The sequence below is a fragment of the Carassius auratus genome, chromosome 1, assembly GCF_003368295.1.
Source record: "Carassius auratus strain Wakin chromosome 1, ASM336829v1, whole genome shotgun sequence".
Classification (NCBI taxonomy): Eukaryota; Metazoa; Chordata; class Actinopteri; order Cypriniformes; family Cyprinidae; genus Carassius; species Carassius auratus.
The window spans coordinates 9081508-9107633 of NC_039243.1; the positions used below are offsets into that span (position 1 = coordinate 9081508).

Consider the following 26126-nt stretch of genomic DNA (forward strand, 5'->3'; position numbering starts at 1 on the left):
TGTGATCCTACTGCGGCTCCTTGTGTCTTGTTGTTTTTGTCGAGTCACAACCAAATCACACATTTAAATGCAAATTCCTCATCTGAAAACAAATCGAAACCTGCTTTGAAAGACAAACACAAGTCATCTCACCTGCTTGTTTTTAGTCAGCGTGCAGAAGCATTTGCACGGCTGAATGTCAGCGTCCTCCTGAGAGCTGTGGAGAGACACTGATACTGACTTGTGCAGTATCACATCAATCAGTATCATTTGTATTTTGGGTTCATTGTTATAGTCTTCTCGAAAATCCCCATTAGAAGCTCTAGAAGATCTGGTCTGAAAGCAAATAAATGCAACAGCTAAAAACATTATATAGAGAAACACTTATATACTTTATGTCTGTAAAATGAATTCTGTGATAGTAAGCTTGTATATACGTATTTTGTATTGCCGGAGCAATTGCTAATTCCTGTAAATAAAACAATGTGTTTTTTTAAAATAACCTTTATCAATATATTGTAAAATACATAAATTCTTTGTAACAGAACTTATAGATCTATGATTATGAATCTGAAATGAAAGTGTCCTGAAACTCAGAGTTGGAGTCTTGTGGATCTTATATTTTGGTAGACCAGATAAACATGGATCTGGATTTATTTATATTATTTATATTATATATTATCATTATTTTCCAGTGTACTAAAGGTGATTATTAACTTATTCATAATTAATTAACATTAATCGGTATAGTATCTTTTCATGACCCCACTTTTTTCACCTCTTACATTGTTTTTTTATAATAAATAAAACAATTGTAATAATTGAATTTTTAATCATACACACACACACACACACACACACACATATATATATATATATATATATATATATATATATATATATATATATATATATATATATATATATATAATGTATTTTATATTTATTTATTTGAATGTAAATTGGTAGACGAATTATAATAATAACAATGTGGAGTAATTTTAATAATAATTTATTATTTACATATATTTATTTTAAATTTGAATGTAAACCTGTAGAAGTAGTAATAATAATAATAATAATAATAATAATAATAATAATAACAATAATAATGTAGAGTTTCTGTTTTGAAAAGCAGGCTTCAACTTTCTGATTATTATTATTTTTATTTTTTCTTATTTTTATTATTATTATGGGGCTTCAGTTGTATGTGTTGAACACTAGAGGGAGACATCCTGCACATTTATATTATATGTGAAGTCCTCATAAACTATGCACTCCACGTGCAGTCCAATCAAAAGATGCATGTAATGAGTTTATGAAAATTATTCCTCAGGTTTGTAAATTATTATTGGTGACTGATTATTGGTGGTTATTCAAAGAGTAGTTTGAATCTTAGTATTATTATTCTTTAGCGTCCTTTGTTTTGTGTAGAGGTCTGAATTCATTAAACAAGACAAAGAGCCCCAAATCCTTACTCTGTCCCGGGATAGAGGCGGGGAAACGAACAGCAGCTGGTGCATTTATAATTGTCCTCTTCATTTGAGGAATAATAAATTATATCTGGTGCTGTATGTGAATACATGAGGTATCTTTTCGGTCGGTGGGAGGTACATAAAGCATTTATCATTCATATGTAGCGAGACAAACAAAAGCCAGGCGAGCGACAAAGCCAGGAAGAGGAGGAGGACGGGGGGAGCGTCCGGTAAAACGGGTCCCGGTGTGACGTCGAGAGGGTTCCTCCTCCGTCCCACTGGCAGCGGCTGAATGGCTGCGGCTGGAGACGAAATAACGAAGCCTACTATTGCGAAGGTCCAGCTCATTGATATTAATGAGCTCAGGCTTACGTTGCTCGCCACCTCCCAATGGCAAAGCTCACCTTATGAATATTAATGACCTCAGGCAGACGTTGTTTGGGAAGTTTCAATGGCATTGTTTTTAAATATTAATAACTCTAACAGTGATGCCCCTTGTGCTCTTTACACTGATCTATAATATGGAATATTATTATATTGTTTTATTAGATTGTGTAGTATTTTTATTATATATTTGTCTTATATTGTATACTTTTTTATTGCAATATTATTCATATTAATATGTTTCTCATGTAGTAAATAAACAATTCTCTTGGTATTGTTTACGCTAAAAATGCATACAACTGTAATAATAAAAAGGCATGTATTCTGGATGTTATTCAGCTCCCGCTGGCGTCGGTTGGTAATCTTCCAGTGCTGAAGGTTTATCTTATGAATATGAATGAGCTGCCGATGACGTTGCCTGCTGCTCTTCCAATGCCGACGCTCACCTCATGAATATTAAGCAGCAGACCTTCGACGTAGTGGGATTCGGGCAAACTCAAGTGCTGGAGACGGGGTGCGCCGTCACCGCGCTTTCTGCATCGGGTTACGCCATTCATCCAGGGTCATTCGGTTCACCGGGGTAACGAAAATGATGGCCACATCACGGGCGCGCGTGCCTCCGTGTTCCTCATGACCGACCGGCGGCAGCAGCAGCATCTGTGTGCGGGTTTGGGTTTGTCTCTTTCCGGGCTGGCGTGGAACCGATCCCACCGACCGTCTGGCGGAGCGTCTGCCAGGTACTGCGTGCTCCGTGTTGTTTATCTTTCCACCATCAGCGAGCAGCATCACGGACGAGGCCGAGCATCCGCGCTGGAGCATCACTGTCCGCCGCCGGGAGCGGATGATGCTCCTCGGCCTTCTCCGTGATGCTGCTGGCCGCATCAAGCGCTTCTTTACACATCTATGGTTATTTTGATATAAATCACGGTAATATTCCGTTACAAACACATTTGAGCCACATCCTGCGTGATATTATTGATGCGCATCCACCATTTTACGCATTTCGGGCAAACAGAAATCAAGAGCGCGCGCACTTCACACCCTCCAGCCTTAATGCATGTGTGTTTGTATTGTTATCACACAGCCGTGTTATCACACAAACACCCGTTCATGTTCAAAAGCTCGTGTGTTCTTGTTCGTGCGAGCTGTCAGTCCGCTCGGTGTATTTATGATGATGGCGATGGATTATATAACAGGAGCTCAATATGACATAAAGCCGCTGCTTCATTGTGGTATTGTGATTTGTCGTGTTAATTGCTATCACCGTGTGTGTGTGTGTGTGTGTGTGTGATGCCCAACCGTGTCCGCCATTGTATTTGTTGACATTGGTTTGGGAGGCTTCTGTTGTTTAGGAATCTCTGTTTTCCTGACAACGGGAATTATGCATCAGTTTTATTAGATATGCTCCTGTATAAAGATTGTGTTTACATTTTCTGAATTTAAAGTCATTTTGATGTTTGTTTTATTTTTTTGACTTAAAATAAAAATGGGGAGACATAAAGAAATGTTTTTCTTTGTGGTGAAATTGGAGGGTAAGCCTTAAAAAAAACATTTTTTTCTATAATTTCTTGAAAAAATAGGAATATTTATTTAAAAATAGTGTTCATATTTAATACAAAATCAAAAACATTTTTGGTGTAATCAATGTGCAGGAAGCCATTTTGATGTCATGTGACAAGAAAAACAAAAAGAAGCGAGCTGCTTTAGACCTTCATCACTGTCTGTGCCTTTAAACATATCACTTGTGTCCTTTTTATGAAAGGGCATGTTTGGTTTAGGAGAAGCAATAAGAAAGCATCTTGATAGTTTGACTCAAAAATATTTCTGTTTGTAAACAATATTTATTACCTTGAAATTGAATTTGTATTACTTCTTTTGAAAACACTGATCAAGTTATACATTCTCACAGATATTGTAGGTGCATGGAAACTATACAGAACTCGCTTGTTTTTTTCTTGCAGTGTGATGTCATGTATTGTTAATTTAAGAAAGGGAAGTTGTGGGTTATGGAGGACTCATATACGACAGCAGTCAGATATGTTTAAATATAAAAAGAGTGTGAAATGTCTGTGTTCTCATATGCACCAGCAGCTTTATTATAGATAAACTGAGCTATAGATCAGAACAGACAGAACTGTGAGGACTGGTTCTAATGTTCTAAGATTCCAGTTCTGAGGTCCATGTTGGTTCCTGTGAAGTCAATTCTGAAAATTCCAAGGTTGATATTAAGGTTCCATGTTTGATTCTAAGATGACAGTGACTAATAAGTGATAAATTCAATATTTGAAGTCTGATTTTATTGCATGATTTCTTTGGAAGTTCTAAGGTTGTGCAGTGAGATGTTTGATTCTAAGATTATTCTTGACTTAAAGTAAGTGCTAAGTATTGTAAAATAATTCTAATTGCATTAGAATATCCTATGGTTTCTGTATTTAATTCTAATTTCATCAGTCTAAGGTTCAGCAGTTTATTCTGAGATGATTCTAAGATTATGTCTTCGGTCGATTAGAATGTCCTAATGTTCGTTATAGGGCTCTAAGATTGCTTGTTCAATTATAATTTAGATTTTAAGATTCTGAGGTCCCTATGTTGATTTTTAAGGGTCTGAGATTAATTGTAGAAAGCCAAGGTTTATTCGGAGGCTGATTCTGAGATTGATTCTGGGGTTCTACGTGGGATTTAAGGTGATTTTGAAAGGTTCTATGTTCAATTAAAAAATTATGCTAAATAAAAGTTCTACGTTTTATTTTAAGATGTTTGTCAGGTTGATTTCCCATGTGTAAAATAGCATGGTTTGTTCTAAAGTAGTAAGTTTCTCAAGTTGAATCTAAGGTCATTTTAATATGAATTCTATTTAAATGTGATTTCTATTTATTGCAAATAATATATGTATAATTTTGAATAGGATTCTAGTACTGTATGGCTTTCATTTTTATTGATCAGTTGTTTCTGAGGTGTTTTTAAAATGCATTCTGAGGTTGTGACGCTAATTCATTCTACAGTGTGTGTTCTGTAGAGTTCTACATTGCAAAACTGATTCTGATTCTGTTGATTGGAACATCATTATTGGGTTTTTTGATTGGCTGTAAGATTTCAAGGTCTATCCTGAGATTCATCATTTGATGATGTGCTTCTCAGATGAATTCTAAGGTGCTAAAGCCTCATAATGCTGAAGAAGCAGACAGAAACAAGGCTGTGTTTAGAGTCGAGCGTAGCTTCAGCATGCAGCGTGAGAGAGGAAGAGAAGGCCACGGGAAGGGGCGGGAAATGTTTCCCTGCTCCTAACAATGACTTTATTTCTCATGGAAGTGTGTGTGTGTGGGAGAGGGGGAGAAGCGGAAGAGAATGACCCGTGTGTGTGTGTGTGTTTTCTCTCCTTTGTTGTTTTCTTGCAGGCTGAGTCACCACTGGAGTGTTTGAAGGGTCGTGAGAGAGAGAGAGAGAGAGAGAGAGAGAGTGAAAGTGAAGGAGGAGGCTGAGACGTTACATCACAACGTGGAATAGAAAGTGAGAGGAAGAGTGTGAGAGAACTGAGAGCAGAGCGAGGGAACAGGACAGAACCGCCAGCAGGAAGTCGCTCACTGGACTGACCCTTGAACTCTGACCTCGGTGCCAACATGAACGACCAGAACGTAGTGAAAGAGGGATGGGTGCAGAAAAGAGGTGAGAAACAACCGCATTGAAATCCTGATGTATTTATGAGTGTGTTTTCATTTCTTGATTGTGAATGTTGCATGTTTCAGTGTTTTTCTGTGTGCTTGATCGTGTGGGGGTTATTGGTCTCGCAGGTGAATACATTAAGAACTGGAGGCCGCGGTACTTCCTGTTAAAGACAGATGGGTCGTTTATTGGATATAAGGAGAAGCCACAAGATGCCGATCTGGCGTATCCACTCAACAACTTCTCTGTGGCCAGTGAGTGTCTCTCATTATCAAATGCATCAGACACATGAAATCAAAACGGTGGAGTTTTATGGCTTTTACACAGGTTTTCAAACCTTTAGGTAACACGGACCCCAAAAACTGAGGATCTGCTTGTGGGGGACAGCTATCTGTAAAAAAGAAATGTATATAAACTTTATAACAGAGATATTATTGTTAACTATAACCATTATCAAAACATTTTTGTTGCCTAATATAAAATTAATGTTAACTGAAAAGAAAGCAAAAGCTATAAAACGTATTTATTTCTCATATTTGTCATGGAAACACTCTCGTTTTCATTTAATTGAGCTGAAAAAAATTAATTATATATTTATTTATTTATACACCAACACAAAAAAATACTCAAAATAACTCCAATTCATTTATTATATTATTAAAAACAAAACAATATTTTACAATAAAAATCAACCTTATATTAAAAAAACTATAACAGTGTCTCAATGTTACTATTATAACACTGCTTTATAATGACCCATTAATAATTTAAATAAAAATATTATCAAGGTGTATAAAATATCATCTGGAAAATATATAAATTTATTAAAGTGTGATATATTTCTTGACTTCCAACCAGTGTTAAGAGATGATGATAAAATCGACTGATGTTGATTTGCCCTGCACTTTTATTTGTTTTTAATGTATGATCTCAGTGTGTCATGTTTCTGGTAAACCTCAGATCCATCTGCTGTTCTCCAGATCCATGACTCACTTCATTCAAAGCAAACCGATTCGATTAGAGCGTCACCTGCTGATGTCATCAACATGAGTCTGACTCTGTAATGTGTGATGACGACATCATTATTCCACATAAACCTCTTCTCATTCGTCAGAGTGTCAGCTGATGAAGACGGAGCGACCCAAGCCCAACACCTTCATCATCAGGTGTCTGCAGTGGACCACTGTGATCGAGCGCACCTTTCACGTGGACACCCCTGACGAGAGGTCCGACACGTCCAGATCGCGTTTCAAATCACCTTTAACTCACACTAGTGTTTCAATTTGCATGCTTTTGCAAAGAACTATCTCAGTCTATGTATGTCTCTATCACAACTGATCACACTTTGTTTCAGGGATGAGTGGGTCGAGGCCATTCAGATGGTGGCAGACAAGCTGGCCAAACAGGAAGAGGAAGGAATCCTGTGTAGCCCCATCTCTCAGATCGAAAACGTCAACGAGGAAGAAATGGACACGTCGACCAGTCATCACAAACGAAAGGTTAGAGCATGAGCCAGAGAGGGATGGATCGACTTGGTTTAATGTGAAGTGGCTCATTCTGACCTCTCTGTTTTCTTTGATAGACAATGAATGACTTTGACTATCTGAAGCTGCTGGGTAAAGGCACATTTGGGAAGGTGATTCTGGTGCGGGAGAAAGCCAGCGGCACATATTATGCAATGAAGATCCTGAAAAAGGAGGTTATTGTTGCTAAGGTAAGAGAAGTGATTCTCTGAGAACGGAGTGAACTGAGAAACAATGGGCTTCAGCTGTGATGAACTTCTCTGTTTCAGGATGAGGTTGCTCACACGCTCACCGAGAGCAGAGTTCTGAAGAACACTAGGCATCCCTTTCTAACTGTGAGTGAACACATAACGGGATGCTTTTATCCACTCCGCAAACAGCTCAAAGAAACGTCATTCTTGTGTTTTTTTTCCCCCCTCAAGATTAAAGATTTTGAATTGTTTGTTCTCTTTTCTGCAGTCACTGAAGTACTCGTTTCAGACGAAAGATCGTTTATGTTTTGTTATGGAGTACGTGAATGGAGGAGAGGTAAATTTTGTTTATTTAAAATTTTAAAACTTTCTTTTGAAGTTGTTTTGACTTTAAACCTTTGAAGCTTCTTTCAAACATTGTACAACTTACAAAATTTCTTTCTAGCTTTATACGTAATTTATTTTTATTTTTTTTTCAAATTTTAGGTGTTTCTTTCAAACTATTCATTCCTCATACTGAACATATTTCTGAACCTTTTCAAACTTACAAACTCTTTAAAATTTAGAATTGTCTTTCTTTCTTCAGAACATTTTCAAATTCATAAAAATTCACTCCAATATTTTAACTTTCTTTTAAAATTACTTATTAAAATTTTCTCTTTTGAACTTTCAAAAATTTCTTCAAAACATTTCCAAACATACAAAATTTCTTTCAAGCATTAAAATTCTTTCAGACTACTCTTTCCAAATTTTAAATTTCTTTCTGGACATTTTCAAATACAAACTCTTCAGATTTAGAATTTTCTTTCTTTCTTCAGAACATTCTCAAACTCATGAAATTTTGTTCCAGTATTCTAACTTTCTTTATAAAATTACTGTTCTCTTTTGAAATTTCTTACATAAACATTTCCAACCTTAGAAAATTTATTTCCAGTAGGGCTGCACGTTCTCAAGTTTTTCATTAACCGTTAACCGAGGCCCTTAGCGGTTAATACTCGGTTAACCATAGTGTGCCATAGTAACCATAACCATAGTAATTTCCGGACATTGGCCGAAAAAAAAAGGAATGTCCGACAAAATTTAATCTCTCCGGTCAAATTGTCCTATTAAAACTGCCTAATAATGCCGCCCATTAACACAATCTGAATTTGAGAATAAGCCTAAAATGTATAAGGCAAAAGGTAACAAGCAGAGTCCGCTGCCGCCTCGCTAATGCTATGACTATGACTATGTTTGACACGTACAATATTTGAAAAGCGATAATTATTTATTTATTTATTTAAATTACATTTATATCTGAATTTATGTCAACCTATAGACTTTCAAATATCAAAATGTCATGAATTAATATGTATTTTTGTACAAAATGACATATAAACATATTTTCCTATTATACTTTGCCTGGAAACGCTTCCAACAAGGCGTCGGTTCTATTTCTAGCATGCGCGCGTCTCACGCAGGCAGTCGGCAAGCTCTAACCTGTTAACATGAGAGCCGAATTAAAAACAGACACGCCACGCAGCTGAGATGCTTTCGCCACGCATCCAGTGTGTCCTGACCGGCCTAATGATGCCCGGGTGTTGGCTGTTGAGATTACAACAACGAGGTTGTACTTGAAGTATATCTAAGCACTGTATTGCAATACTTGCATTTTGCCCCGTCACTCGTATTAGCCCGCTTCATATTAGAAAAATGACTTCTTCTTGTGGACATTACAAATGTCTGGGAGCGCTCTGGCGGTCTCTGGTGGTGCAAAAATGTATTACAACTAAATTCAATGCACGCCATTGACGTCACTTAACCGAGCAAAATGTTTCACTCGGTTACACAATTTTTAACGGTTAATCGGTTAACCGGTTAACCATGGACACCCCTAATTTCCAGCTTTCAAAATTCAACTTTTGATCTTAAAGACATTCTGAAATTTGTGAAATGTCCTTTTGACCTTCTAACCCTTTGAACTTTCTTTTGAAATTTCTCTCTAAACTTTGAACTTTTTCAAATTTCAAATTCCTTTCCAGCTTTCCTTTCCTTTCCCCCAAACTGTTAATCTTTTCTTTTTTTCAAACCTTTTTCTTTACAACTTAAGATTTTCCTTTCAAACACTTCCAAACTGTTGAAATTTCCTTGCTTTATTTCAGTGTTTCTTTCTCAGTGTGTGTGGATGTGCCGCACGGTTTGGATTTCTGAGTTCCGAATATTCCTTACACTTAACATTTTTATTGCAGCTGTTTTTTCATTTGTCGAGAGAGCGTGTATTTTCGGAGGATAGAACCCGCTTCTACGGCGCTGAGATCGTTTCTGCGTTGGATTACTTGCACTCTGCGAAGATTGTTTACCGTGACCTGAAGGTGAACAGAACCCTAATATCAACGTTTTCACCCTAGAAACCTCAGTTTTAACATAATCAGCGGACCGTAAGATATGTGTGTGTGATTCGTTCGTGTGTGTTTGTCCAGCTGGAAAACCTGATGTTGGATAAGGACGGTCACATAAAGATCACTGATTTCGGCCTGTGTAAGGAGGGCATCACAGACACGGCCACCATGAAAACATTCTGCGGGACCCCGGAGTATCTGGCCCCTGAGGTACTGGATCTCTTTAAACGCAGCACAGGAAACACACACACTGGGTTAAATTTAATAAAGATGACTGTTTAATCTCCGTCTGTCGCGGCTGGAACAGGTTAGCAGGAACAGGCTCACACTTATCTGTGCTTTCTAGCATCCATACAGAAATAGACATAAACAGCAGGCTGTAGACAAGACTGAGCAGCTCCTGGGTAAAAATAGAGCGATCAGACAGTGACCCGCTGGCTGTTTTCAGTGCTATTTAACTCCATTTTAATATTCAGATTAGCATACAGAATGTATAATAAACCATGGTGTTGCATATGAATGCTGATGGCATGATCATAAAAGTCATGCAGGCAACTTTAAATCAGGCATTTGAGAATGACATGACTGGTTATGGATGAGCATAATGTGTTGTTTCTGTATGATTGATCTGAGTGTGCTGTGATTTCATCGATCAGGTTTTGGAGGACAATGATTACGGGAGAGCGGTGGACTGGTGGGGTCTGGGAGTTGTTATGTATGAGATGATGTGTGGACGCTTGCCCTTTTATAATCAGGTATGACTCACTCCAACACTAGCCACACACAATAATAAACAACATTTCACTGAAGATTATTAAATGTTTCTAAAAGCCACTTTTGCTCACTAAAGCTGCATTTGTTTGATCAAAAATACAGTAGAAACTGTGATATAATGAAATATTAGTACAATTTAAAATGACTGTTTTCTACTTGTGTATATATTTTAAAATGTAATTTATTCCTGTGCTCAAATTTCAGCATCATTGCTCCAGTTTTCAGTGTCGCATGATGCTTCAGAATTAATTCTGATGTGATGCTCAAGAAAAATTTCTCAGTGTTGTGATGCTTCATATTTTTTTGGAAACCATGATACATTTTTTTTAGGGTTCACTGATGCAAGTGAAAATGTATTTGAAATAGAAATGTATTTTCCGTCTTCAGGACCATGAGAAGCTGTTTGAACTGATTCTGATGGAGGAGATCAAGTTTCCCAGAACCCTCTCTGCAGACGCCAAGTCTTTACTGTCTGGATTACTCATCAAAGACCCCAATAAGAGGTCAGTGTGTGAATGTGCTGCTCATTTTAGCAGGAGAACACCAGGTTAAATCTGTCTGTGTATCATGAGAGACACGAATGAATATTACTCTGCGCTTTATCCCCTGAAGGCTCGGAGGAGGTCCGGATGATGCGAAGGAAATCATGAGACACAGTTTCTTCACTGCGGTGGACTGGCAGGACGTCTATGACAAAAAGGTACGAGTGCACTTGCAATGGAAATCTAAGAGGCGAGACATTTAAGAGGGTTCAAAAGCAGAAACATAACACTGTTGTACAGATGTTTGGTGGTACTTAAAACCTGGCCTTTACAAGTCCATCAGAAAAACATTCTGGTAGTGCTTACCAATAAGAAGCCCTTCAGAAGTAGTTAGAAATAGAAAATGCATTTATCAGAACTCAAGGGATCTTATCAAAAATAATCCTAAATGCAAACTAAATCTTACCCTGGATATTTTATATAACTTTGAAAACATTGTGATAACCCGCAACCTCATGCCCAAAAGTGTTATGCATTGGTCATTTAGATTATCATATAATGTTTACCATAGTGTCTTCACTTACTGCTCAACAAGGGTTGATTGCCCAGTATCCGCATCATATTACTGGTTTAAATCACTAAAAATTCAGCATTGCATCATAGGAATAAATGACATTTTACAACATATTCACGTAGAAAACAGCTATTTTGAATTGTTTTTACAATATTACTGTATTTTTGAGCACATAAATGCAACCTTAGTGAGCAGTGTTTTTGTTCATGCATTCGCACTTGATTTTGTATAATAAGCTGCTTTCTTTCTGGTCCTCTCATCATGTCTCTGGTCCAGCTGGTCCCGCCGTTCATGCCGCAGGTCTCGTCTGAGACGGACACCAGGTATTTCGACGAGGAGTTCACGGCGCAGACCATCACCATCACCCCTCCGGAGAAGTGTGAGTGCGCCGTTTCCCTCCCTCCCTCTCTCTTCCTGTAGACTGGCTGCTCGTGCCACAGGAAGTGGAAGTACACAATGAAAAAAGGCATTGAGCGTATCAGTGTGCAATCTGTGTTTCCCTCTCTCTTCCTCCCCTGCAGACGATGAGGACGGGATGGACTCGGCTGATAGCGAACGGAGACCACATTTCCCACAATTCTCGTATTCGGCCAGCGGGCGGGAGTGATGTCATCAAACAACACCGTTTAAGGAGCCACCCTAGAAAGAGCCCCCTCTCTCTCTGTCTCCTCCGTTTAATTACCGATAGTCATAGCGAGTCGTTTTTGTTGCTTTCTGTTCGTTTTTTTTTTGTTGTTTTGTTTTGTGGGACTTTAAAGGGGGTTTGCACAGTTGGGTGAGACTTGAGCTGGTCGACCCACGTAAAAAAGTCTTGTACACTTTCAGCTGCTTGTTTACAGATCATGGACAGTGTTTTTGGGGGAATATGATCAGTATTGTTAAAGACCCGGAGCGTTTTTTTTCTTTTGTTTTGTTTGTTTTGTTTTGCACTCATTTAAAAGAGCCGTTGTGGGGAACAAACCAAAAATGTTGCCTTATGTGTGTGGAACTCATCCGACAGACATATAGTTAGACGCAGCAGCTGATCTGTTCCTGTGAGGCTGACTCGTTTCATTTTGTTCTTGCATTTTTGACACACACACACACATCCTCCGTCTGAGGTGTTGAAGAGTTTCATTCCTTGTTTGTGTTTTCGGTAAATAATGAAAACAAAGAAAATGGGGAAAAATGGACTCGAGTGTTGATATTTTCGTTTCTCTTTTAGTTTTATCCTCACGCTCTGATATGAAGGTTTCAGTTCAAATACACAACCATACAACAAACTGTCCTTACTGTAAAAGTCTCTCAGGCAATTCAGAGCACAAGTGTGAATCTCACGAAACCTCCCGAGTCATATTTCACTGCAAAACCAGAAATATTTAGAAATTTAGCATATTTTTAGGATCATTGAGATTTTTTGCATTGCAGCATTATCTTCATGAGTTTTCTCAGTTCTCTGACGCAACAAGTCTCTTTCTCTTTACAGAAAAAATTAAATGTCATTAGTAGTAGTAGTATTTTCACAAACCGTGTTTAATCATAATAATATATCAAATGTTATTTAAATTTATATAACATTCTAATGTGTTTACATTAATCTACTAAATTGGTTAACATGAATTAGCAAAGAAAAACAAATCAACAGCATTTATTAATCTTAGTTCATCTTAATTTTAACATGTACTATTACATTGTTAAAAGGAAAAGTAGTATTTGTTAACATTAGTCAATGCACTGTAACTAACATGAACAACTATTTTCATGAACACTGATAAAGAGTATAAAATGTTAGGTAAAAATAAATTGCTCACTGTCAGTTCATGTTAGTTTATACATTAACTGATGTTAATCTTCTTGTGAAATGTGCGGTATATGACTTGGATCATTCAAATAAATATTTAGTAGTATTATTATTTTATTAAATTAATGAACCAATCTGTAATGTCCAGATGATGCTCAAGTGCTGCTAAGTAAAACATTCAAATTGACTGATTAGTAATTAGGATTTTTCCCCCATCATGGAAAACGAAAATTGAATTACATAATTTTATTAAAAATAATGTCACACTGCAAAAATCTAAATGGTCCTATTTTTTAAATCTAAAATACAATGTATTATTTTTATCCAGCTGACTTTTGTCCTGAAGTATGACCTGCGTGTGTTTTTCATGAGATTCAATCACAAATCCAGTGGTGAAACCTGCCCGGATATGACTCGAACCGCTTCGTCCTGAACGAGACGGCCCGCTTTAAACCTCCTCCGCTCTCCGAACCCCAGAAGCGTTCAGGACAGACGTGTGGAGGCTCACGATGGGCGGCGTTTCACCTTCACTGTACAGAGCTACAGGTGTGTGTCTCCCTCAGCAGCACAGAGAGAGACCCCTCAACCACGGACCCTCACTTCTCACCACACAGAGACAAAACCTAACGTTGGACTGTTCCTGAAGATGTAAATACAAACCTCTCGCTCACCTTTTACCCGTATTGTTACATCACCATTATTATCTCTTATTTTTGGGCATAAAGAAGTTACGATCCTGTCTCCATAGCTGTGGAAATCTTATGGACGTGTGATGTCTGCGTTTGGAATCAATACCAAGTCAGATCACAGACTCATTATATGTGCAACTGAGCCATGCAATAGCAGTGTGAATGACCTTTGACCCTTGACCCGTCCTGTCCCGGCCCTCCTGTGTGTGATGTACATATGCAATGCCTTCTGTTTGTTACGCGTCACAGCCTTGAGACAAGTTATCGTGTGTGACTAAAGTGAAAAAAGAGACCGAATCATTGGAGGAACGTGTATCATGTGGGTGTTTCCATGAACTTGCTATGGTTTCAATCCCATCCTGTTTGTACCTGATCCAGTGAACGTTTGGGAAGCTGCCGGTTCTTCACAGCGAATGATATGAGTGTGTGAGACTGTTCGTTAAACTTTCGGTTGTTGTTTTCATGCTGTGATGCATTCGCTCGGCTGATGAGAAATCATCAGCAGGTTTTCTAATATTGTTCCGATGATTTCATTAATTATTATAATTTTTTTTTTTTAGTTTGTTTCAGCGTATTTTTGTACTATAGATGTAATTTAGTTGTATTTATTTTCGTATGTTGGGATGAAGGACGCTGTCGGCTGCGTTTATTAAGTGCTCTCTCTCCCTCATTATTTTTTATACCTTTCCTTTAGTCGTTTGCCTGTTTTGTTTTCATACCAAAACATTAGAGCAGGTGCCCTGTAGAGGACTTGCGTTGCCATTTGGTAGTATTTATTTTAAGTTATATTAAAATGTTCAAATTTCCCACTGGCTCCATGTGGTATTTATTTTTAATAATTTGAATCTCTATACTATATATCAATCTAAATATATTTATTATTATTATTATTAGTAGTAATTTAGCAGACGCTTTTATCCAAAGCGACTTACAAATGAGAACAATGGAAGCAATCAAAAACAACAATAAGAGCAACGTTATATAAGTGCTATAACAAGTCTCAGTTTAGGTTAGGTTAACACAGTACACTTATAAAGGGCTTTTTAATAATATAATAATTGAAAAGATAACAGATAGAATAGAAAAAGAGTAGAGCAAGTTAGTGTTAGAGGTCTTTTTTTTATATAATTTTATAATAAATGAAAAGAAAATAGAATACAAAAAGATAAGAAAGGTAGTTATATATATATATATATAGCTTAACTTTAATTATGTCCAATATAATTTATTAAAAGCTAATGGTTAATATTTTTAAGAAAAGCCAACATAAGTAACAATTAAAATAGTAATAACATTTATACATTTTATATAATGTGAATGCAACAAGTAAAATTTGTATAAATTTTTAAAAAATTAGTTTTGCCAACATTTGGAAGCTGCAAGGGTCTATAAACGTAGTTATTACTTTAATATGGGGTTGTTTAGATTTTGATATAACTATAAACTCATTACATAGGCTATGCATGATTCTACCTAAAACCTACAAACAATTTTAAAATGTATATCAAAATAAACTAGTTTCTAGAGGATCGTGACATTAACAAGAAAAACTAAATTAGGTGGTTTATTAAAGCACATGCATTCAGTGCATTTGGCTTTAGTTCATCCAAATAATCTATATAAATATATAGTCCTGACATATAGGAAAACTGTTCTCAAAATCCCGAAACGTCAATCCGGAATAGCAGGAGGCCAGACAATGTCTACAGACTGAAACACACAGACAGAAAGGAGAAATCTTTGAGATGACATTAACATTTCCATTATGCATCCAAACCCATGACATTCCATATGAACTAAAACACACCTCGACATCCAGCTCTAGAATATCAGCGCTGGTTTCATGAGGTCGCAGAGTTTCTCACTTCACCAGACATAAACTGATGGACTGGAGTGGTGTGGATTACTGATGTTTTCATCAGCTGTTTGGACTCTCATTCTGACGGCACCCATTCACTGGTGAGCAAAGTGATGGAATACTACATTTCTCCAAATCTGTTTCCACTAACAAACAAACTCAACTACATCTTGGATGGCATTAGGGCGAGCACATTATCTATTTCTGGGTGAACGTTTCTACCTCCTCTAGTTGTCGGTTTTCAGTTCTGTCGAATTTGGCTCGATGGGGTTTCAGCAGCTGAGACCTGAGAAACCACCCAGACAACACATACATTATGACAATGACATGACCACATAATCGCAAACACCAATACTGTAATATATAAAGGAACCGGACAGACGATCAAAAGACGAACAGTAAGGTGTTTCTTTTTTATATAGCATACAAACATGTCATAAAGGCATTTATAATGTTTCAACCAAATGCGGATCTTCTGAAATTTCTATTCATCAAGGAATCCCGAAATAATTCATTTCGTTTTTCACAAAAATACTAAGCAGCACAACTGTTTTTAACACTGATTATAATCAGAAATGTCTCTAATTTCTGAAGGATCATGTGAAGACTGGAGTAATGATGCTGAAAATTCAGATTTGATCACAGAAATATATTACATTTTTACAGCTTTTTTCAGTTGTAATGCTATTCCATTAGACATGTGGTGTCCAGTGTTGTACATCTAGTGTTAGTTTTCTTTGGTGGACATGGGTAATGCCTGCACACAATACACATATTGAAAGGGAATGATCAAAAACTGAGTCTCATGTGAGCAGATTAAAAAACTCTGACCTTCTGAACTCATCTTCAGAGATCTTCTCCAGAGCTTTAACTACTGCCATCCTGGTGAAAATGGACCAGAGAGACAAAGAGGAAAACGGGTAAATTACTTTTGATTTTACAGCTCAGGAACACGGCTTGAGGACTGGAAACAAAACATGGGAAAGCATACTGCTTTGTTTTGGGTGGGTTTTAGACATGCAACCAGCAGGGATGCTGTGGAAATGCACAGAGAAGCACATTTTCCATCATCAATTTTACATCTTGACAAAAGACCTAATATTGCAAAAAAGGCCTAATATTACCTTACTTTATTGTTTTTCACACAATAAAAAATATTTTTCAAAATATATATATCAGGATTAGACATAAAAATTTACAACATCAACAACATCAATTTGTTTTTTAAATAATGCATTCTGACAACTAAAATAAAAAAAATAGTTTTTTTTTTAAATCAATAAAATTTTATTTTGCATTCATTTACATATGTATTATTACAATTAAATATTTTTTAATCACAAACTTTTTAAATGAGAATCGTATTTTAAAATTGTGCTGTTCTGTGACAAACATTAATTGCATAACTTATACATACTATTAAATGTTCTAAAATAACATATAACATACATTATGCCCATAAATTTTTTTTTTTTCATTATTTATTTTGCAAAGCATTTTAAATGCAATCCAAAAATATAAACAATGCAAAAGGAAGTTCTTGAAATCACTCACTGCTGTTGACTGATTCGCCTTAGTAGCCCTAAAGAGAATTAATCTAAATTTGATTTTTATAAATATGTCTGCTTGAAAGAATGAAGGATGTTGCAAGTTGTTTTAAAGAATGCACGTGTTTCTTTATGAGAAGAGAAGACAATATGACTAATATACATGAACCCAGCAGCATTTTACATTGTTATTAATAGTAGAATTCGTAGTAGTTTTATTATTATTATCTTATCATTATTGTTTATTTTTTTATTTTACATAAACACTGAACAACCAACAACCTCTTAAGCACCACCACCAGTCCTGAATTCAGTTAAAATTACAAATATGCATTCATACATGGTTACCAAGTTTTCATCCTAATTACAAAAGTTAATTAAATAATGCTTGATTTCAAATTGACAATGAGTGACAAAGTCTAGCTATCTAACACTTTGCTCAACTTCTTGTGTTATTATTATTATTATTACAGGCAAAATCTTAGCTAGTGTTTACATGATTTCAAATTTATGATGCTTTGATTAAAATGTGCATATCTGATAAATACTAAAGAGGAAGATGTGAAAGCACAGAGATGGGGACAGCTTTATATTTAACTCATGTATCCTAAAGCACAGAAACTGTGGAAATTATATATAATGAATCATTTAGCACAACTAAATACAACTAGATATAGATATAGATATAGATATAGATATAAAGAGGGCGTCACTAATAACATTTCCTTACGCACCGCGGCTGCAGCTACATCGGGCATGTTTTAAGACACCACTGACGTCATCCTCACGCGCCGCACTGTCACGCGGGTCCTTTCATCTGTTACCGTCGCAACCGGAGGATCTGGAAGGTTCTGTTTGGAAGTTTCCGAGCCGAACGTTATCTGAGTCCATCCGAACCACCCCGAGGATCCAGAGAGACTGAGCAACGTCCATCTTCATCTGTGACTTCTGAGGAACGATTTAACTTCAATATTAGCCTTCATGCCTGAAGGCGTCGGGGCTGCGTACATGTCTAAATTCAAAGGAAGTGCGTATGTGGACCGGGACAAACCCGCTCAAATCCGCTTCAGCAACATCAACGCCGGGAAAGGTGAGAGATCTGTGTGTGTGTTCTTATTAAAATAGTGAAAAACACAGACGGGGCTCTTTTTTGGATTGTTGCAGCCTGTGACGTATAGTGGAAGCACGAGTCAATAAAAGTGCGATTCCGTTATAAACATGACCGTATTTGTTTAATTTCTGCAAATATGGACGTGTTTAAAAGCATGAGATGAAAAAATGAAGCCATGACGTGTTATGTTCCTCATAATCAAAATGCACACTCACTTGCGTACTTACAAGGTGTGGCCATCTTTATGAGAAATAACTTTAAATATATCTATATTTATAAGATGCAATAAAGCGCATCACACGTTCCTTTATGTAAGTAAAGAAAGTCTTTACTTTTTCTGGAAATTTAATTAAAAGAAACATTTTCAGGCACCGCATGTGTAAACACATCATCTATAGTTAACCCTAATTTCTGTAAATTATCTAGGTTTTAGTTATAATGAGTCACATACATGTATATATGTCCCAAATGTTAGAAAATGTGATATTACTTGTTGAAAAAATTACTTGCTCAAAATTAATTATGCTCATTGTTCAATATATATGTATATAAACACACACAGGTGCTGGTCATATAATTGGAATATCATCAAAAGGTTGCTTTAAATAATTTCATTCAAAAAGTGAAACTTGTATATTATATTCAATCATTACACAGAGACTGATATATGTGTTTATTTCTTTAAATTTTGATGATTATAACTGACAACTAAGGAAAATCCTCTAATCAGCGAATTAACTCAACACACCTGCAAAAGGCTTTAAATGGTCTCTCAGTCTAGTTCTGTAGGCTACACAATCATGGGGAAGACTGCTGACTTGATAGTTGTCCAAAAGACGACCATTGACACCTTGCACAAGGAGGGCAAGAGACAAAAGTCATAGTAAAAGAGGATGGACGTTCACAGAGCTCTGTGTCCAAGCACATTGATCAAGAGGTGAAGGGAAGGAAAAGATGTGGTAGAAAAATAAAGTGTACAAGCAATAGGGATAACTGCACCCTGGAGAGGATTGTGAAACAAAAGCCATTCAAAAATGTGGGGGAGATTCACAAAGAGTGGACTGCAGCTGGAGTCAGTGCTTCAAGAACCACTACACACAGACGTATGCAAGACATGGGTTTCAGCTTCGCATTCCTTGTGTCAAGCCACTCTTGAACAAAAGACCGCGTCAGAAGGGTCTCACTTCAAAAAGGACTGGACTGCTGCTGAGTGGTCCACAGTTATGTTCTCTGATGAAAGTACATTTTGCATTTCCTTTGGAAATCAGGGTTGCAGAGTCTGGAGGAAGAGAGGAGAGGCACATAATCCACGTTGCTTGAGGTCCAGTGTAAAGTTTCCACAGTCAGTGATGGTTTGGGGTGCCATGTCATCTGCTGGTGTTGGTCCACTGTGTTCAACACAGCCGTATACCAGGAATTTTTAGAGCACTTCATGCTTCCTGCTGCTGACCAACTTTATGGAGATGCAGAATTAATTTTCCAACAGGACTTGGCACCTGCACACAGTGCCAAAGCTACCAGTACCTGGCAAATTTACCTAACCTTAAGCCCATAGAAAATCTATGGGGTATTGTGAAGAGCAAGATGCGATATGCCAGACCCAAGAATGCAGAAGAGTTGAAGGCCCCTCTCATAACACCTGAGCAGTGCCACAGACTGATCGACTCCATGCCACGCAGCATTGCTGCAGTAATTCAGTGCTGAACATCCTCATACTTTTCAGCTGGCCAAGATTTCTAAAAATCCTTTCTTTGTATTGGTCTTAAGTTATATTCAAATTTTCTGAGATACTGAATTTGGGATTTTTCTTAGTTGTCAGTTATAATCATCAAAATTAAAAGAAATAAACATTTGAAATATATTTTAGTCTGTGTGTAATGAATATAATCTACAAGTTTCACTTTTTGAATGGAATTAGTGAAATTAACTTTCTAATGATATTCTAATTATATGACCAACACCTATATGTATGTGTATATAATGTGTGTGTAATTATATATATATATATTAGATGTATAGATGATTGATCCTTTCTTTTGATTGACAGCTGTCGCAGATGCAGTCAGAACAAGTCTGGGCCCCAAGGGCATGGATAAAATGGTTAGTTTTTATGATTCCCCGATATAAATCTTATCATATATGAACAATTTATGCTTAACCTGGCTTGGTTGTATATCAGTAAATGTATGTTTTTGGTTCACCGAGTGAATGTATTTGTATCTGCAGATTCAGGATGGAAAGGGCGATGTCACAATCACTAATGATGGAGCCACAATCCTCAAACAGATGCAGGTGCTGCATCCTGCAGCCAGAATGGTAAATCGCTGATTCAGGAACATTTTTCTTCATTTGCATGACCTGAATGTGCTGAATGAATGTTTGTTTTAGTTTGTTATTGTTCAGGTTACCTGAATTTGAACTTGGTTTCATTGCATATGCATTGTGGTGCTATCATCTACCCATTTGAACTGATTCACAAATTTCAAAATTAAAGTTTATTTGATAAGTTATATTATTAATACATGTGTGTAGCAGTACATTGAGAATCAATTTCGAATTGGATTACTCATGTTTGGAGTATTATGGGATGTTTTGTGTGTTTCAGATGGTGGAGCTGTCTAAAGCTCAGGATATTGAGGCTGGTGATGGCACTACATCAGTGGTGGTGATTGCTGGAGCTCTTCTTGATGCCTGCGCTAAACTGCTACAGAAAGGTCGGCTTTAGGAACATCAAACCTTTATTCAACACGCAACATGTCGTCATGTACTTAACCTCCACTTGTTTCAGACCTCTAAGAGTTAGTTTCTTCTGTTGAACACGGAAGTACACCTTTCGAAGTATGTTGGTAATCAAACCGTTGACGGTAGCCATTGACTTCCATAGTGTTTTTTTCCCCCACGCTATTGAAGGTAATGGCTACATCAACTTTGTGGTTACTCGCGTTCTTGAAATAATTTTTTGTGTTCACCAGAGTAAAGAAACTCATACAGACTCGAACCTTGAGCTTGAGTAAATGATGACAGAATTATGGGTGAACTATCCCTTTAAATTGTAATAGATTTAATTATGTCAGTACTGACTTGCCGTGCATTGGTTAAGCATATTCTGTAATTTGATACTGTATTGTCAACAGGTCTTTCACATTCATTTTCAATCCTTTAGGGTGTCCTTTGACACTTTCACATAGTTCTTCATATGGTATGATGGTGATTTATTTATGACATCAAATTCAACATGATCTTTCATGTCTGTTTTTCCTGCCAGGAATCCACCCGACCATTATTTCCGAGTCTTTCCAGAAGGCTGTAGATAAAGGTGTGGAGATCCTGACGGCCATGAGTCAGCCGGTGCAGCTCAGTGACCGAGAGACCCTTCTGAACAGCGCCACCACCTCGCTCTGCTCTAAGGTGGTGTCCCAGTACTCCAGCCTGCTCGCACCCATGAGCGTCGACGCCGTCATGAAGGTCATCGATCCCGCCACCGCCACCAGCGTTGATCTCCGTAATATCCGCATCATCAAGAAACTCGGGTGAGATGCAGGATAGAATTTAAATATTACTCACTCAGTTATTAGGCTGCAGATAGTTGTAGTTTCTCTTTGCAAAAGGAAGTTTATTGATGTGTCTGTGTTTGCAGAGGGACCATTGATGACTGTGAGCTGGTGGAGGGTCTGGTGTTGACGCAGAGGGTGGTGAACACGGGAGTGTCCCGTGTGGAGAAAGCCAAAATCGGCCTCATCCAGTTCTGCCTGTCCCCTCCCAAAACTGATGTATGTGACCATGCTTAAGAATGAAATAAAATATCAGACATCGTGTCAAGATCATAGTCACTGAATGGGTCTGTGTGATGCTCTTGTTGGGACAGATGGACAATCAGATTGTGGTGTCGGACTATGCTCAGATGGACCGTGTGCTCCGTGAGGAGAGAGCTTACATCCTCAACCTGATCAAACAGATTAAAAAGGCCGGCTGCACTGTGTTGCTCATCCAGAAATCCATCTTGAGGTACGAAATCACCACAGAATGTCAAGACACGGTCACTTGCTAAATTGTTAAAAATGTTGATTGGGACGTAACGCACACAGAAGGCCAAAGGGACGACCCTATCAGCCATTGCAAGAGAAGCTAGTCATTCCAAATCTCTGATTTATCAATATTTTTCAGCTTTACAACAACAATTATTTCCTTCGAGTCCTGCAAAAAAACTGGTCATCCATATAAGACAAATGCTTGATAGCACATGATAATGTGGAGAATCTCGATGGAGAATAGGTGAACAGGGTATGGATCGGTCTCGGCAAGTTTAGAAGTCGACCTGAAAGCACACACTGCAGTGACCAATCCTCATATCAGCAGAAATAATCAAGAGGCTAGACTCACTTTTGCTGAGGAGCATGTTGTGTGGACCGAGGAGAACTGCTTCCAAGTTCATTTTAGTGATGGGAGAAATTTAATTTGTATAGTTTCCATTTTATTTATTAAATGGATATAAAATGTATCCGTGTCAGCTGTTCTCATGGTATTTGTGGTTGTTTGTGTCTTTCAGAGATGCACTGAGTGATCTGGCTGTTCACTTCCTGAATAAGATGAAGATCATGGTGGTCAAAGACATCGAGAGGGAGGACATTGAATTCATCTGCATGGTATGACCAGCAGATCCAGCAATGTCATGGGACAATTTTTGAGGATGCATATGTGTGTAAAGTTTGTGACTTCTGTCTAATGCACATTTCTGCATTGCCTGTCCCAATTATCAAGTATTTTTCTTCTGTCCCATCAGACTCTTGGCACCAGACCCATTGCTCATATTGACCAGTTCACTCCAGAGATGCTGGGAACAGCAGAGCTAGCTGAAGAGGTTAGCCTGGACGGATCTGGCAAACTAGTGAAGGTAACCTACCTGTAATAACCTAGATGCATCTACACAGCTCCAAATGACCATGTTTTGTTTTTCTCATGCAAACTGGGCGAGAAACATTATTTGAAAAAAAATTTCTTTACTTGAACATTTACTTGTAGACAGATTCTCCTGACGCAGTGATGCATATGTTTTTATTCTGTCCGGGCTTGATAATGAGAGCAGTGATTGATTTGTTTGTAGATCACAGGATGTGTAAATCCAGGAAAGACGGTCAGTATTGTCGTTCGTGGTTCCAACAAACTGGTGATTGAGGAGGCCGAACGATCCATCCACGATGCCCTCTGCGTCATCCGCTGTCTGGTCAAGAAGAGGTAACCAAGAGTACAAGAGACTCTAGTGATTATATGGATTTCTCACTGGATAACAATCTTTATTAATCATAAGCTGAAAGAATTTGGTGATATTTGACTATGTCCAGCATTGGCACGATTTACTATATTGCATTAAAGGGATAGTTCCCCCAAAAATGAACATTTTCTGAAAATGTACTCCCACTCAAGCCATGAGTGTCTTTTTTTCCTTCATGGGATTTGGAGAAATGTAGCATTACATCAGTTACTTGCCGTTGGATCCTCTGCAGTGAATGGGTGCCGTCAGAATGAGTCCAAACAGCTGATAAAAAAAGTCACAGTAAATCACATGACTCCAGCCATGTAATGCTACATTTCTCCAAATCTGTTCCCATTACATCTTGGATGGCCTGAGGGTGAATATATCTTCAGCAAATTTTAGTTTGAACTATTCCTTTAATAGCTGTTGGAGTGAGTAGAAGCTGTTTGCTAGCTCATCCTCTTGCTGTGCGTCTGCAGGTTTCTGATCGCCGGCGGTGGAGCACCAGAGATTGAGCTGGCGCTGAGGTTGGCAGAATATTCCCGCACCCTGGCCGGCATGGAGGCGTACTGTGTGCGTGCATACGCCGATGCCCTGGAGGTCATTCCCTCGACTCTGGCTGAGAACGCTGGTCTGAATCCCATCTCTACAGTCACAGAGCTGCGCAACAGACACGCACAGGGAGAGAAGACGGCCGGGATTAATGTCCGCAAGGTGTGACTTTAGAAAAAAATAGTTCTCAATAGTGCTGCCTACTGACAAAACCTCTTTAAAAAAAAAAAAAAAAAGAGCATGTCTTTTAACATGTCTTCTGGTGTCTCAGGGTGGGATCTCTAACATCCTGGAGGAGCTGGTAGTTCAGCCTCTCCTGGTCTCCATCAGTGCACTCACCTTCGCCACGGAAACGGTTCGCAGCATCCTCAAGATCGATGATCTTGTGAGTGATTTGCTATGTAGAACAAGTCCTTAAGTATTTAAAGGACCCTGAAATTAAATTAGCACTGATGTTGTCTGTGAATGCACAAGCATTAATGGCTCATTTCCTCTGCAGGTGAACACGCGATAAAGTGAATGTGATCCGTGAAGGAAGATCCAACCCCATGCTAGCACCCCAATAAGACCAACTGATCTGTAGCTGTCTGTTGTTGTTACCTGGAGTAATTTAATAAAGCTTTTTTTTTTTTGAACACTGGAACTCTTGTCTGTTGTTTTTTGTCTTTTTTTTTTATACAGGTGCATCTCAATAAATTAGGATGTCATAAAAAGTTCATTTTTTTCATTAATTCAACTCAAATGGTGAAACTTGTGTATTAAATTCAATGCACACATACTGGAGTAGTTTAAGTCTTTGGTTCTTTTAATTGTGGTTATTTTGGCTCCCATTTAACATAAATCCACCAATCTCAACAAATTAGAATATGGTGACGTGCTAATCAACTCAAAACACCTAAAACTACACGATGACTTCCAGACTTTGACGGCAGCTACAGGAAGATTCAGAAGCAGCTGGCGAAGCACAGAGAAGCACGGCCTGTGACGGTTTGTGAACCCTTCCAGCTGTGCGTGGCTAATATCTCCTCACACAAAGAATGCATCATGGCAGATATCGAGGCGGAGATGAGCCCAAGACCATCCCGCTGGCCGTTCGTGACCCCACTTGCCCTCGTCATCCCTTTGCTCCTCTCTGTCTGGAAGCCAGTAATCTCACAGATGCAGCCAAGAAACGGCAAGAAGCCGTGAGGTAACTGTGACGCCCCCAACTCTACTTTAAACAATCACCCCACTTGAACTTTCCAAGTGAATCCTGTGTCTCCGGCTTTTTGGAATTCTAAAGCTAGAATGGGATTTCCCTGCCTCTGTGTCTCCTGTTAATAACCCCATCAACAGTAAAAGACTTTACTGGGTATGTAATCAATGCCCATGAATCTTCTTGCTGTCTTCAAGTCATAGTGGGAAGTTCATGAGTACAGCAATGAATTCAACATATTTCAGTCAAAATTAAATGGAATTGTTAAGTTAATTCATTTCTCTTTACCCCTTCCTAACAAAATGTTTTTTTTTTTAACTCTAGTACAAAGGCCGAATTAAAAATAGTATATTGCACTCTTATAAAGTTTCCAAAAGGTTTTTTTTTTTTTTTTTTTACAGTGTTGCCATAGAAGAACCATTTTTAGATTCCCAAATAACTTTTCAGTGAACAGTCCTTTAAATAACTTTTTGTGTGATGGAAAGGTTCAGTGGATTCTTAATGGAAACATCGATGCCAATAAAGAATCTTAATTTTTAAGAGTGTATCTTAAAACTCTTACTAAAGTATTTGACAATGGGTTCCAGAAAAAAACTAATATTGCAAGAGTGTCTAGTCCTGGTCCTTGAGGGCCTGTGTCCTGCAGAGCTTAGCTCCAACTCGGCCCAACAAAATAACAAATTGTTAAGAGTAGTAGTATGCTATTCTGAGTTCAGCCAAAAG

At 37.8% G+C, this 26126-nt stretch overlaps 2 protein-coding genes and 1 long non-coding RNA gene across 4 annotated transcripts; 2 read left to right on the forward strand and 1 right to left on the reverse strand.

Moving 5' to 3' along the window:
• The first annotated feature begins 2299 nt into the window (after nt 1–2299).
• akt3b (v-akt murine thymoma viral oncogene homolog 3b) lies at nt 2300–14695 on the forward strand. The gene is made up of 15 exons (XM_026228224.1): nt 2300–2575; nt 5234–5501; nt 5627–5752; nt 6613–6724; nt 6853–6997; nt 7081–7212; nt 7291–7356; nt 7481–7549; nt 9441–9563; nt 9672–9800; nt 10247–10345; nt 10752–10867; nt 10977–11064; nt 11697–11799; nt 11942–14695. Exons 2-15 carry the CDS (start codon nt 5456–5458, stop codon nt 12025–12027), a joined length of 1440 nt encoding a protein of 479 aa, XP_026084009.1. The 5' UTR covers nt 2300–2575; nt 5234–5455; the 3' UTR covers nt 12028–14695.
• A 520-nt stretch (nt 14696–15215) lies between these two features.
• Nucleotides 15216–18153, reverse strand: LOC113059799 (uncharacterized). Of its 2 annotated transcripts, XR_003278168.1 has the most exons (5): nt 18029–18153; nt 16579–16629; nt 15970–16033; nt 15697–15845; nt 15216–15599 (listed from the first exon to the last, which is right to left on the reverse strand). It is a non-coding gene; the product is annotated as an uncharacterized LOC113059799 (long non-coding RNA). The 2 variants fall into 2 exon arrangements; XR_003278164.1 differs by having other exon boundaries at nt 15697–16033.
• On the forward strand, nt 18088–24851 carry LOC113059739 (T-complex protein 1 subunit delta-like). Its single transcript, XM_026228333.1, has 13 exons — nt 18088–18384; nt 20453–20505; nt 20632–20721; nt 21011–21119; nt 21671–21935; nt 22043–22175; nt 22271–22410; nt 22952–23048; nt 23186–23296; nt 23507–23637; nt 24136–24370; nt 24480–24593; nt 24708–24851. Exons 1-13 carry the CDS (start codon nt 18276–18278, stop codon nt 24720–24722), a joined length of 1602 nt encoding a protein of 533 aa, XP_026084118.1. The 5' UTR covers nt 18088–18275; the 3' UTR covers nt 24723–24851.
• The last annotated feature ends 1275 nt before the right edge of the window (nt 24852–26126 follow it).